Source organism: Gambusia affinis, linkage group LG19 (assembly GCF_019740435.1).
Source record: "Gambusia affinis linkage group LG19, SWU_Gaff_1.0, whole genome shotgun sequence".
In the NCBI taxonomy this organism is placed as follows: Eukaryota; Metazoa; Chordata; class Actinopteri; order Cyprinodontiformes; family Poeciliidae; genus Gambusia; species Gambusia affinis.
In genome coordinates this window covers 9,421,985-9,435,392 of record NC_057886.1, presented here as the reverse complement: position 1 = coordinate 9,435,392, position 13,408 = coordinate 9,421,985, and the positions used below count along the sequence as shown (strand labels likewise).

The window sequence follows — 13,408 nt, the reverse complement described above, 5'->3', positions numbered from 1 at the left end:
TATATATATATATATATATATATATATATATATATACAATAAAAAATATATATAATATATAATATACAATAAAAAACAATAAAAAAATTATATATATATATATATATATATATATATATATATATATATATATATATATATATATATATATATATATATATAATTTTTTTATTGTAGAGTTCAAGTTTCCCCGATAAACATTGTGATAACTTTTGTTTTTATAAAAATGCGTCTACGCCCTTGCCTACGTCACCACGCAAAGGGATGGTGCACTTCCTGCTTATGGCTTGAGGTGGGTTGTTCAGATGATTTATGCTCATCGTTAAAGGAATGCTTTTCTCACCTTCGAGACGACACTGGACAAGTGCTATTCGTGTGGTGATCACTTTGTTTGGACTCCCGTTGACTGCCTCCACCCCTGGAGCAAGGTATGAGCAGCTTTATGTTTTCGGTTTCATAATAGAAACTAAGTAGTTACCTACATGCATCCAATAAACCACAACGTAAAGTAGTGATGTGATGTCATTGCGTAAGCATGTGATTTGTGGCTTTTTGTTGCCCTCTTCAGACCTGCGGTTCTTTGCTCATCCCATCATCTTAACAGAACCAGTAAACATATCACACCTATTTGTGGGGACTATTACACCAGCAGTATCGGTACCATGTCCTCCCCAGCAGATGCTCATGTAAAATCCAGATGTCCACAGTATCCAGGGTCCACCATCAAGCGCTTCACTGTACCTGACGACAAGGTGGACTGGAATCAGCAATGGCTCCAGTATAGCCCAGTCAACTACACTGCTCCAGCTGTTTTAAATAAGCCAATCTGGGCTGATCCAGATATTGGGTGAGCTTGCTTTTTAAATAAATCTAATCTGGATAATTTGATCTGATCACACATCTGTGAACGCTGATTTTTGAAGTCTTAGCCCAGATTCTCAACTGCATTACCATCTGGATCTTGGCATTTCTTACACATGACTAAAGAGTTGCTTGAACTGAATAAAAGTCAGAGTTTTATTTTATATTTAAAAAAAAGTTTATATTTTACTTCCCAGTCACAAGCTGCTTTGTTGTTAGTCTATCACATAAACATCAAATAAATGTATTTCAGTTTGTGGCTGTTATGTGATAAAAGGTGAAAAAAAATTGGGCTCTGAATACTTTTTCTAAGATTTTTGTATAATTTCTGTGTACCGTTTGCTTGTCCTGCAGTTCCTTCTCTCCAAAGTTCAATGCTGTTGACGGTCCTGTGGACAGGTCGAGCTTTGAGGGACAATACAAAGTGGAAAATGGGAAGCCATTGTAAGTTAAACAGTAATTTGCAACATTTCCCTGAAATCGGATTAATAAGAGTGTGTATGCAGCTGGTTCTTTCAGGACAGAACTGAAAAAAAAAAAAACAACAACCAAAAAGTAAAAGCCAGACTCTTTAATGTTAATGTAAAGTGACATTTGGGTGAGGACTTTCTGTAGGTGCTTTTTCCTAAGTGGATGCCAGCTAATCAACGTTGTGAACTTTATTGAAGAAGGAAACTGGGTATTGGAAATCCCAGTTTCCAATACTGAACGTTTCTGATCTAGAAACCCTCGTGGACGGACTGGTTTGACTGGACGAGGATTGCTTGGACGATGGGGACCCAATCATGCTGCCGACCCTATAGTAACAAGGTAACGCCGATTCAGGTATAAATTAGCATTTTGATTATCATTCTGTTTTTAAAAGAGCGAAGCCTCACTATCAACTAATTAAACTCGTTTTCTTTTATCTGTAAAAGGAGTCTTGGTCAGAAGTTTCCATCCAGCCATCTTTTGCATGAAAGCCTTATTAATTTAGATCTAAAAGATGATCTTTTAGCGAGTTGCACAGAATCATACTTTTTTTTGGTTTTTTGGGGGGGTTTTTTACCGTTAGCTGGCTTCTGCCATAGTGCTGGTTGTATCTTTGACTGCCATTAATTTTGGAAATGGTGGAAATCATTTAAATTGGTTGGTTTCCGGACGTAGACCTGGCTTTTAAGCATTCATTTGTGACAGTTGAGGTCAGGCCCATTAAGAGTGCTTAATGTGAGGCTGCTTTATCTTTCCCAAAACCCTTTCTGAAGTGTGTTGGGTCTCAGTCGGAAGACCAGATTGAATCCAGTTCCAAGCATTCGATCAAAAACTGTCCACTTTGGTCAAAAGCGACTTAGTTGTAATGTTAAAAAGCAACCCAGGAGCTACCAGTAATAATCCTCAGCTCTGAAATGGACACCTGAAAATTTGCAGCTGCTGACATGGACAAACACACATATAAGAAGAATGGGAGGCTTTTAAACCTATTGCTTTACATCAAATTGTATCTACGTTCCAGGCATGCATTGGCAGCATTTTGCTGAGGGTTCGTTTTGCTCTAACTGGCACTGATGCATTGTATACAACAAAGTTTCTAGGATAATGAAGACTGGGAATAACCTCCAAATAATTTTGAGGTTCACGTCAGATCAACAACTAGATGGTTAAAAACTTGGATACATCTGGTATTTATATGGGAAAATGATCCCAAACACACATTCAAACTGAATTTGACGTGGATAAAGCATTAAACATCCGGAGCGGCCTTGACTAAAACCATTTAGAAAATCTGTGGGACCAGTTTCTATTTTTCAGTCATGTGTTGTGTTATTAGACCAACCTGAAAAAAGGATTCAAGTGCCGAATCAAAAGCTCAAAATTAGCTGCATGTAGACTTCTGACCGTCTCTATAGATGATTTTATTCTTTTAACTCTCTGATGACCTGAAGCGTTACTCTGTGTGGCAGATGGAAGGTAGATGCCAGCGGAGCAAAGATTCATCACTCGGCCTCCGAAAAGCCCATCCTGCAGTTTGTGTCCATCAAGAGGAGAGACTGTGGGGAGTGGGCCATTCCAGGGGTAAGCTATTGCCTTAGTCCATTTTTCATGACATTTTCAGGGAAGCTGTGGAGAAAGACAGAATAAAACCCATTTGTCTTTGCATAAAGGAATTTAGAGTATCCAAGATCCCCATCTATCAACTTTGCTATTAGACAGATTTGGTTACAGTGAGTTGCGTCGGCTTTCATGCCAGACAGAAAACTTTACATCAACACACAATCAATATAAATATAACACGATTCAAACTGGTGCTCCATTCTGAAAAATATCCAAAACAACATAAAGGCAGTGAAAAATTAAGAACAACAAAACTGACTCAAATACAAAATACTCATTAGGACAAGATTAAAAAATTTAAATAAAATAAACCGATATTAAAACTATGGTAAATTGAATTTTAGAAGCTTGTGGCTACAGGAACAAAACTGGTTTTATGCCACTTAATTTCACCTTGGGGATGAAATATCTGCGTTCGGATGGGAGGAGCCTGAACTCACAGTGCAGAGGATGAGATGGATCTCTTTAAGATGGATGTGGATAACCTCTTCACCTGCCTAAAGAAAAAGGAATCTGGGTTTAGCTGCATCTCATCCTTCTACTTACTGGACTGTTTTACCATTTGGTTCAGGCAGTTCTTCTATTAAAGAGTTAAAATACCAAACCAGGACATGGAGCGGAAAGATGGAACCAATCCAACAAAGGCTTGATTAAAAATAGAATGAAAACGGTTTTGTCAAGGTGGAATGAAGAGTTTCCTGAGTTTCCGTTCTTATATCCAGCCTCTCAGTTTGGGTTAGTTTACTGTCAATAACTGTGACCAGATATTTGTGGGAGTCAACAGCTTTAGCAGTCTGGTCCTTTAGAAGAGTCGATTCCTGTGCCTGAAAGTGTGTTCAGAAAATCAGTGATCATATCTTTAGTTTTTGAGATCTTCATCTGGAAATAGGTTTCATCACACCGCTGAACGAAATCCTCCACCACAGAGTCGTGGCCTGTTTTTTTTAGGTTAAGCAGGCTAATAATGACTGAGTCATCTGCATACCTTAAAATGACTCATCCCCGCAGAGAGCCGGTGGGGGAGCAGAGCGTCTTGGACAAAAACTTTCCCTCTCTGTTTTCAGCCCACAGGATTAGAACCTGTATTCTGAAAAAAACAAACAAACAAAAACATAAAAACAATAAATAAAAGTCGTGCATGTGATCCGTTTCCTTCCAGATGTTTGAAAAGCGGGTTCATTAGAAAAAACGTGGCATCACTAAATCACTAATTCACGTCCAGCAGTCACAATTTATATATTCAGCAACGTTCACAATTTTATGCCACACCTGACTCGTGCTAGTTTATTCCCTGGCTAAAGTTGTGAAACTTAAGCTTTGAAGCCATTTTTTTTTTCCTTGTTCTTTTTCATTCTGAGAATATATTTTTGTCTGCACAATTTGGGTTTGACAGGGGATGGTGGATCCAGGGGAACAGGTTTCCCTCACGTTGCAGCGGGAGTTCTCCGAGGAAGCCCTTAACTCGCTTTCGTTAAAGCAGTCAGAGAAGGAAGACATCCACAAACGCATCCAAAAATTCTTCGGGTCTGCAGGGTTTCAGGTGAGTAACCTTTGAGCAAAATGGGACGGTTTGTCGTCACGTTTTAGCTAAGAAAACAGACGAAAACCTGTAATGGAATAGTTTAGATCACAGCATAGTAAGAGCTAGTCCAGAATTAACTCAGTTGCTTTTGACTGTGACATACAATTCATTGGAAATTGTGGGTTTAGCATAAAATCTGAAAATAATCCAAAGGCTCTGAATACGTGTGAGAGATCCGATAACCAAAAATGTATGAGGGAGTACTCAAAACAATATTGCAGAAATCTGTCTCCTTTCAGGTTTACGAAGGATATGTTGACGATCCAAGAAACACCGACAACGCCTGGATGGAGACGGTCGCCGTCAACTTTCACGATGAAGCGGGTAACTTTCTCCTGCGTTTTTCCTGAAGTCCTCCCATCACCACAGGTGCACACTCGTCCTCTAAATATTCCTGTGATTGCAGGCGACAGTGTGAGCGAGCTGCCTCTGCAGGCCGGCGATGACGCAGGACATGTCCAGTGGGTGGACGTGGACTCGTCCTTCAGCCTCTATGCGAGCCACTGCCACTTCTTGGAGCTGGTTGCCAGAGAGCGGAAGGCCCACTGGTAATCAGGAGACAAAAGGCTGCTCTGACGTTACGACGAGGCAAAGCAGAGCCTGAAGAGCTTTCATCCATTCAGCACGCGTGACCCCTCATGGGAGTGTTCCCCTGTTATTTATTAATGATATTCTGACCTAATTTAGGAAAACATAAAGTGAATTTAACCAGTTAGCATGATCCAGCAAACAAACAAATAAAAGAAAAAAGAAGTAATTTAACTTTAGCATAAGTAAAATCTATAAATATTATGTACATCTATAATAAAGCTATGGTCAGAGAATTTATTGCTTTTTTTGATTCATTTGATCAAACGGCTCCACGAAAGATTTAAAGTGTGACCTTATATGTTGCCATATTTATTGAATCCCCCCAAAAAATACTGCATTGCACCTTATGTAGGTACATTCACCATTTGAGCTCTTCCATGTCACTGGAAACATGGTTTAGTATTTAAACTCAATTGAATTTAGGGCTGGGCTTTGATTGGACTACTTCCTGACTGAAGCTGGAGGACTGAAGAATGTCTATGTACTTCCAAGACCAGTTGACAACCTGCGTTTCCAAACTCTGTTGTTTAAAAGAAATTCAGTGTGTGGACCATGGTGAATATAACTGATCAGTAGGCATTACAGGAAGAGCCAAAGAATCCAGCTGCAATGGGGCTTAAGCTGGAACCTCTTACAAGAAATCACTAATTAAATAAGAGCCAGTCCTAGTCGGCGCCACAAATCCAATAAGCCATTTTTTTTTTTTTTTTTTTTTTTTTTTACCCTCATTGCTTCCCACACCCCAAACATTTGCCTGTTGTTCAATATTCAAGTGATGTTCAGTTCAGAGATCTTCTTAAATAAGTGAACAGAGTCTGCTGTTTGACCAGAGAAGGAAGCTTTTTTTTCACACTTGTTTAGGTGCTTTTTCACTACTTGCAGAGAAAGAGAGAGAGAGAGAGAGAGAGAGAGAGACAGACAGAAGATTTTTATCTATAAACCACTCAAGCACTAATAGCATTTGCTGTTGAAAGAGCAGACACTATGATCAATCTTTCATCTGATTCTGGTCAGGGCTGCCTTAGACACTTTAATATTTAATGTCCATTTATAATTGGAGGTTTTCTCTATTGGCAGTGCTGACCCCAAGAATAAACAAACTGAGCAGCTGCTTAAAGCTCAGAACCAATAGAGGGGACCAAAGAGCGCTGGGACAGTCACAAGTTGTGCTTCTAATGCTTTGTTTGTATGGGTGTGTACTCAATGGCATGAGAAGCAATTGTGCTAAAGAAAACCTCTGATTCTTGATATTAATATGTTAAATGTGATGGTTGTAGTCAGACTAAAATATTTTAATGTTTTACTCATCGGTAGCCCCACAACATGATGCTGTCACCACCATGTTTCACTGTAGGGAGGCTCATGTTCAGCATGTTGTGCGGCATTTGTCCTCTGCCACACATAGACTTTTATTTGTTGGCCAAAATGTGCTTTATGTGCTTCGTATGTGGGTAGACTGTAAATAAGACCTCTTCTGACATTCTAGTGACATTGACTTGCTTCTTGCCGCTCATCCATAACAGCTAAAATTAGGGCTATATGTGCATATTGTGTCGGTTTGTCCGACCCTTAAATGCCAAAGATATATCTTAAAGTTTGTGTTTGTGGCACGAAAAATGTGGAAAAAGTTCAAACTGTATAACATTTCTGAGGAACTGTATTTTTTTCATTTTGTAAAATATTTAGACAGAATTAAAAGGAAAACAACAAAATGACATCTGTCATCTTTGATTAGAACATTTATTAAAGTCATAATTTGATTTATTATTATTATTATTATTATTATTATTATTATTATTATTAAAGTTCACATTCAACATACTCTACTAGAGACTGAAGATAGCGGTTTGATTAGGCGTTGCGAGTCAGCTAAGAGGGAAACTACATTTCCCATAGGTCTTTGAGACAAACGACGCCCAAAGCTGACGACGTGGCTGAGAAACGTCTCATCACCGGTTTTCAGCGGACCGGGGTGATTCAAATCAGAGTGCAGGCTGTTCTCTCATTGCTAGTTCTGGACTTGTAAAAGCTCTAGCGGTACTTTGCAACTCTTTGACCTCAACACTGTGCAGTTATGTCGGGAAAAGTCAAAGGCCGAAGTGCGGCTAACGCGGACTCCATGGCTGGCGGAGTGTCCTGTGATGAGCGCATCTTGCGGGAGATTCATCAGCTGTACACGGAGGCGGACAGCGGTGGGTTACATCACTTAATTAAGACCTGCTGCCATTTTTTAAAATACAGTGTTTGAGGTAAAGTTTGTTGCTACCCAGGGAACGCGCTGGAGTATTTCGGTTGGAGCTAGGTGTTAGCTACTTGCTAATAAGGATTTTGTGATTTTGGCTGACGTTGCACTTGGAACGGTTGATGCTAATCAAGTTAGCCACCTCTGTTTTTAACCTGCATAAGATAAATTGTTGGACAACTGCGTTGTTTAATGCAAGTGTATCACAGCATTTGTTTTATCCCTTACGGTTCAAGATGAGCCCGGTGGACGAGAAGACATTCACACTTTTATTTTTATTTTTTTATGCTATAAACAGATATACAACAAACCCTAATAGTTGTTTTTCCTGTGTTTTTGTATTTTCTACAGGGTTAATTCCAGTGGCTGAATCTGTTGGTTTGAAGCTCCTTCCACCCAGGAAAAAAATCACGGTGATGCTGATGGGCAACCATTCAGCCGGGAAAAGCTCTTTCATCAACTGGTAAATATGTGTGTCCACTTTGACCTCTGCAAACTTCAGTGTAGTTTAATGGAATTTTGTATTTTTAACACAAAGTATAACATAATTTTGAAGGCTTGTATTTAGCCTGCTTTTACTCTGATGCCACTAAATGAAATCCAGCTCAATCAAAGACCTACTGAAATCACCTGAGTGAAGTAAATGGACACCACCTGTATGTAATTTAAGATTTGCTAGATAAAACTGGTGAACAAACAGCATTGTTAAGTCAAAGAACAAAGTAGACAAGTCAAGAATTACTTTGTAAAACAAGATTTTATTTATGGCTCATACACCATGTGTACTACATTTAAAGAAACAAACAAAAAAAAAAACACCTGCTAGGAGTCACAGTGATGTGTAGTCATGTTCTGTGTACAAGAAGAAACAACATACAAAATCAAAGCTTTTTCATGCATTAGGATGACCCAATCAAAGTCCATTAGGAATCTGTGTGGAAATTGGATTAGGGTTTTCATGTTAGATCTTAATTAAATACCCTAACGTTTGTTGTTTTTATGTGACAAAGTATAGAATAGATCAACAGGCCTCGTCCCCTGTGATCCATTTTAAGTTGCCCCATATTTTCACTCGCATGTATTTGCTGTTCCCAGGTATGTAGAGGAGCACATCCAGCGCACTGGGGTGGCCATTGAGACGCAGGGCTTCAGCTTTGTTACAAACGGTCGCAAAAGAGAGTCCCTCACGGTGAGCGCAACAGCAGCAGATTATCTTTGTGGAACAGGAATGTTGTTGGTCAAGGCATTAACATGCACATAAATTTTTTTTTCTACCCTCCTGTTGTTGTTATTAGTAGATTAATGCAGGAACAGTGACAAAAATGTGGTTTTGTTTCCATCTTTAGGGAAACGCAACCCTTCATCTATATCCACATTTCAAGCCTTTGCAAGAGTTTAAAGGTGAGCATTTTGATTCAACGTCACCAAAAAATGTGCTGGCTGCTTGTCTCAAGAGACTTTGCTTACATACATACGTACATACGTACATACTCTTTTTTCATTACTATGCTATTTTTCAAATGATTAACCAACCTTTTAAATTCTCCTCAAGGTGTTTCAGAGTACCTGAGCACTGAGATCTGCACATCGCGGCAAAAGCGGTTCAGCCTGGTGACGTTTGTGGATTCTCCAGGCTTGGTGGATGGAGATATGAAATATCCCTTTGATGTGGACGATGTGATCCTCTGGCTGGGTAGGTTCACACAAAAATGCTTCCAATCATTTGGACTTGGATCTCCATGGTCAAGTGCCCTTCTTCCACTTCCTGATTGTTCCTCATCATAAGCAGTTCTCTCCCCTAGCCAGTTGCTAAACTGGACAATTTGTTCTCTAAACATCTGTAAGAACTGTTTCCCCAAATGTGCACATCCTTCGTAGCAAACACCTTCAAGCAATATTACAGAAATTATAAATAAATGTGTGACAGAAAACATTTTAATTAATAGTAGCAATGAGAAATGGCTGGAGGAACCTCCACACTTTTCCATTTTTAAAGGCTTTCATTCAGTCCTGTTATCCTTCTTTCTAACCCTATTTTTAATTTGTTTTATCATTTTTTTCTTCTAGTCTACTCCTGACTTATGAGGATTTTAAACAAGTTTAGCCTACGTGAACCTCATGTTTTCTTGTCTTTCCTATTTTTAATAATGGCCTTCAGAGTCACTTTAGTTGAGAGATGCATTTATATTTTTGGGAAGCATAAAGTTGTGGAATACAAATTAAAAGCTTCCTTCATTTTAATAAGTCAAACATACTTACAGTATTATGGTATGGTATTTTTATAGGAATTGTTATGGATAGCGTTAGTTATTTGTATATTAAAAAGAAGATTTTTCAAACATTTGAGCTAATGCTTTAGAAATAAAAGGTAAAAACATTTTTACGGGTTTTCACGTTTCTTTTTCAGATATGCCTACATTTTATTTACTATGAAATACTGAATTATCGACGTTTTTACGTTGCATGTTCAGCTCAATATGAGTAGAACAGGTTCTTCTGAAGCTTTGTTCTCTCTGCTTTTTCTTTTGTAAACAAAACCAAAAAGATGAACACCTCCAGTTTTATACTAAGCAATATAATGATGTACTCCAATATGTAATTGTTTCATTTACTTTATTTACTCTTGATCATGTATTCATGTGACCTTTTTATTTTTGCTAGATGATTCTGTCTTCTTTGGAAAATGATGTATTTTATTATTCTTACTTTCAGGGGATCTTTGTGACCTTATTCTGGTTTTCTTTGACCCCATGGGTCAGGCTCTGTGCAAGCGGACCCTCAACATTGTGGAGTCCCTGAATGAAAAACATGGTGACCGGCTACACTTTTATCTGAGCAAGGCGGATGAAGCTGGTGGAGAGTCAGACAGACAGGTAAACTCAGCTACAGATGCTTTTCTGCATTGGTGTGTTTTTGCCCAAAAAAAAAAAAAAAAAATATTCATATGTGCTACACTTTTTCACATTGTTTCTCTTTCAGCTTTGAACATGTAGAAATAAATGTGTAGTCCACCACTTTTTTAACAAACAGTTCAGGCTAACTCAGATTGCATGGAGTGCTTGTGAACATCACTTGTCAAGTTTTTCTGCACGACAAATTCAAAAGCTAAAGATATTAAGGAAATTAAAAAGAAAAAACAGTATATGAAAAGTTTTTGGGTTGGGTAGCTGAGCTCGCTTTTCAGACTCGAACAGTAATTTTTTGGAGAAAATATTTGATGATCGGTTGAAAACGTAGATGACTGTGTTGACAATATTTGATGGGGGGGGGTAAACTTCCACTAATACTTGTTTTGTAATTATGTTAGAGAGTAATGATGCAGATTGTTCAGGAGCTCTGCAAAAGACCAGGACTCAACACATGTGGTTTCGACATGCCCACCATTTACATTCCCAATCCCAACAAGGTAGGTCAGATTTCTGATGTTAAACGTGCGCATATAAAATGATTACTTGTTTTATTCATCGTTTTTGTGCCTCGGTTTTCAGCCCTGTCGCTGTGTGAACCAGATTGAGGAGGTCTGTCGTGCCATCGAGAAAACCATCAACCAGACGGTCCAGAACACCCTCAACTCCCTGGAGAAGGACTGTGAGCTCATCAGCGAGGCCATCACAAATAAACTCATCAATGACAGGTAAAAAAAAAAACACACCTCACAATTTATTTCTTTGATCCTATTTTTTTTTCTGACAACAGCTTGATCCACTTATCTCATTACATTTTATTTATTTTTGACTCTAATAACATACAGATTTTTAGCAAGTTTCTCATATTTTCGAGAGTTGAACAAAAGCATGGAATTTGTCTATTTTGAAATCATTAATAAACTTAATAGCCATGCAAAAAATGTGTGTACTAAAAATTTTTTTTTTAAAGTTAGATGTCTGGAAAAATCTCGGAAATTTGAGTTTGAGAAACTGTGAACATTTGTGGAAATGTTTGAAGTGCTCCCTGGATCAGGGATGCTTTCAGAGTGTAACTGGTCATTTGATCCACAGGCAGAACAGTTTGGAGAACAGACGCGCCCGCTGCCAGAGCTGCTTCCTGTCCCTGCTGGGTTTCTGCATCCCACTGGCTCTGCTGGCCTTACTGGTGCTGGGGACGTGTTCCAAAGAGCTACTGGACATGGCTCTGGGCCAACAGTGCAGAGAGGCTCTTTCACTGTATCTGGTGAGCATCCATCAGGTGCAAAATCAACCACTTTGTTGCTGTTTTTAAGGTATGGCTAAAATTTGTGGCTTCTTTGTGTTGCACAGACTCCAGTAGTGAAAATATTTGACTCCCTGTCTGGGGAACAGCGGCTTTATTGGTGCAGTGGACTGGTCCTCCTCTCCTTCCTCCTGCTCATCGTTGCTCGCTTTGCCTTCAGGTAGGAGGCATCAGAACCATCTGTGCCTTCAGTTTGATCAAATATAACTCTGTCACCGTCGAGTGTTTGTTCTTTCTTTCTTTCTTTCTTCTTTTCCCAAGAAATATTCAAATATGTTTTTTTCTTTCTTGCTTACATAACCTTTTGTGCTAAGTTTGTTTATTGTAAAACAAATTCAAACAGGAGCCAAAGTGGAAAAACATCAAGTCAAACAACTGACCTTTTAAATTTTATGTGATAAACCAATACAAAGAAGTATTTCATATTTAAAATGGAAGAAACTGGAACTATTGGGGACTTTTATCTTTTTGATTGTCTGCAGAACTCGGCTGACTCTGACAGGCAAACAGAAACGGCAGCTTCAGGAGAAGCTCGAATACATCCAGGAGGTGGTTAAGGCCAAAAAGGTATCTTGATGCACTCTGACCTGGTCATGGCGGGAAATTATGGGTTTGGGTTTTCATTTTTCGTTTTCTCCCTCTAGAAAAATCTCTACGAGGAATATCTGCGCCAGAGTGTTAGTGATCATGACATGGACATGTGAAGGAGAAAAAGAAAAAAAGTTCCTCGCAATGACTTGGGACCAACTTGCCAACATTCCACACTATCTTAAATACGTGTCTTTCTTTTTATTCCAAATATATGTTTATTTTGTCTACCTGCACATGACATGAACTTGTTACTGTTCTTCTTTCTTCTGAGCTCTTCCTTTCTGGGTCCTGTGCCGCTGTCCCTTTCCATGTAATTCAGATGTGAACCACTCTGACACAAAGATGTTGAAGCTATTTATAGCAACATATACCACTGAATTGAGTGTCTTTGTAAACATTTTCAACTTTGAGGGTTTTACCCAGAATTTTATACAGTATTTTCTCAACAAGACGTCACATATTTGTATTATTCCTATAGGTATCTGTGGTTTAGTAAGTAGAATAATCAATTAAAAATTCTGCAGTTCTGATTGTTTGCCAGCAGTCATGAAATTGCATAGGATTGCCTTTCAATTGTTTAATTTTTTCTGATTTAAATAACTAAATAAACGGTTTAGTCAAGAGGGTTCTGGGAGAAAATGTGTATTCATACACACCACCTTGAAAGGCTTTTATCATTTTTCTTTACTTGAGTCGGGTTACAATGTTTTATAGATTTCTTTCTTTTCATACTGTAAAGAATAAAGCTATAAAAGCCTTCAGAGAATTTTATTTGAAAAAATCACACGGACAGACTCAAGTCATTTTTGGAGTGAAACTTCCTTGAGGTGTTTTTGCGGTTTTCCTACACCCACCTGAGGTCCCAGTGTGTCAGGCTCCAGTTTTAGTCTTGATTCATGCAGCTCTATAATAATGTGGTGAAAAAGCTGGTGCATCTGGAGCGAATTCTTAAGATCATGAGATAAAAAAAATGTAAGGCATTCGAGATAAATGAGGACTGGAATTGACTAATTCAGGTGTGAAACAAGCAGGTGATCTTGTTCCCTCCATTCTTTGAAGGGTTTCCAGCGCCTGCAAAAATCTGATGGTGTGACCGTTTTCAGAGGCTGTAGTTATGTGGTCACCTTATAAAATGTCAAAAAATAATTAATTAGACTCAAATATAACGCCTTTTAATGGTAATGAAAGTTTATGGAGGTAAAATTAGCTTGTAAAAGTATAGTTTATACCCCATACTCCAT

At 38.5% G+C, this 13,408-nt stretch overlaps 2 protein-coding genes across 2 annotated transcripts; both read left to right on the top strand.

Annotated features, from left to right (window-relative positions):
• The first annotated feature begins 238 nt into the window (after positions 1-238).
• On the top strand, positions 239-5,358 carry nudt9 (nudix (nucleoside diphosphate linked moiety X)-type motif 9). Its single transcript, XM_044100917.1, has 8 exons — positions 239-428; positions 569-847; positions 1,216-1,305; positions 1,585-1,671; positions 2,802-2,913; positions 4,346-4,492; positions 4,774-4,858; positions 4,941-5,358. Exons 1-8 carry the CDS (start codon positions 313-315, stop codon positions 5,084-5,086), a joined length of 1,062 nt encoding a protein of 353 aa, XP_043956852.1. The 5' UTR covers positions 239-312; the 3' UTR covers positions 5,087-5,358.
• A 1,674-nt stretch (positions 5,359-7,032) lies between these two features.
• On the top strand, positions 7,033-12,951 carry si:ch211-11k18.4. The gene is made up of 12 exons (XM_044100916.1): positions 7,033-7,317; positions 7,719-7,830; positions 8,463-8,556; positions 8,714-8,768; positions 8,920-9,060; positions 10,080-10,240; positions 10,675-10,773; positions 10,856-11,001; positions 11,366-11,537; positions 11,624-11,736; positions 12,059-12,143; positions 12,221-12,951. The coding sequence occupies exons 1-12, from the start codon at positions 7,200-7,202 to the stop codon at positions 12,278-12,280; spliced, it is 1,356 nt and encodes a 451-aa protein (XP_043956851.1). The 5' UTR covers positions 7,033-7,199; the 3' UTR covers positions 12,281-12,951.
• The last annotated feature ends 457 nt before the right edge of the window (positions 12,952-13,408 follow it).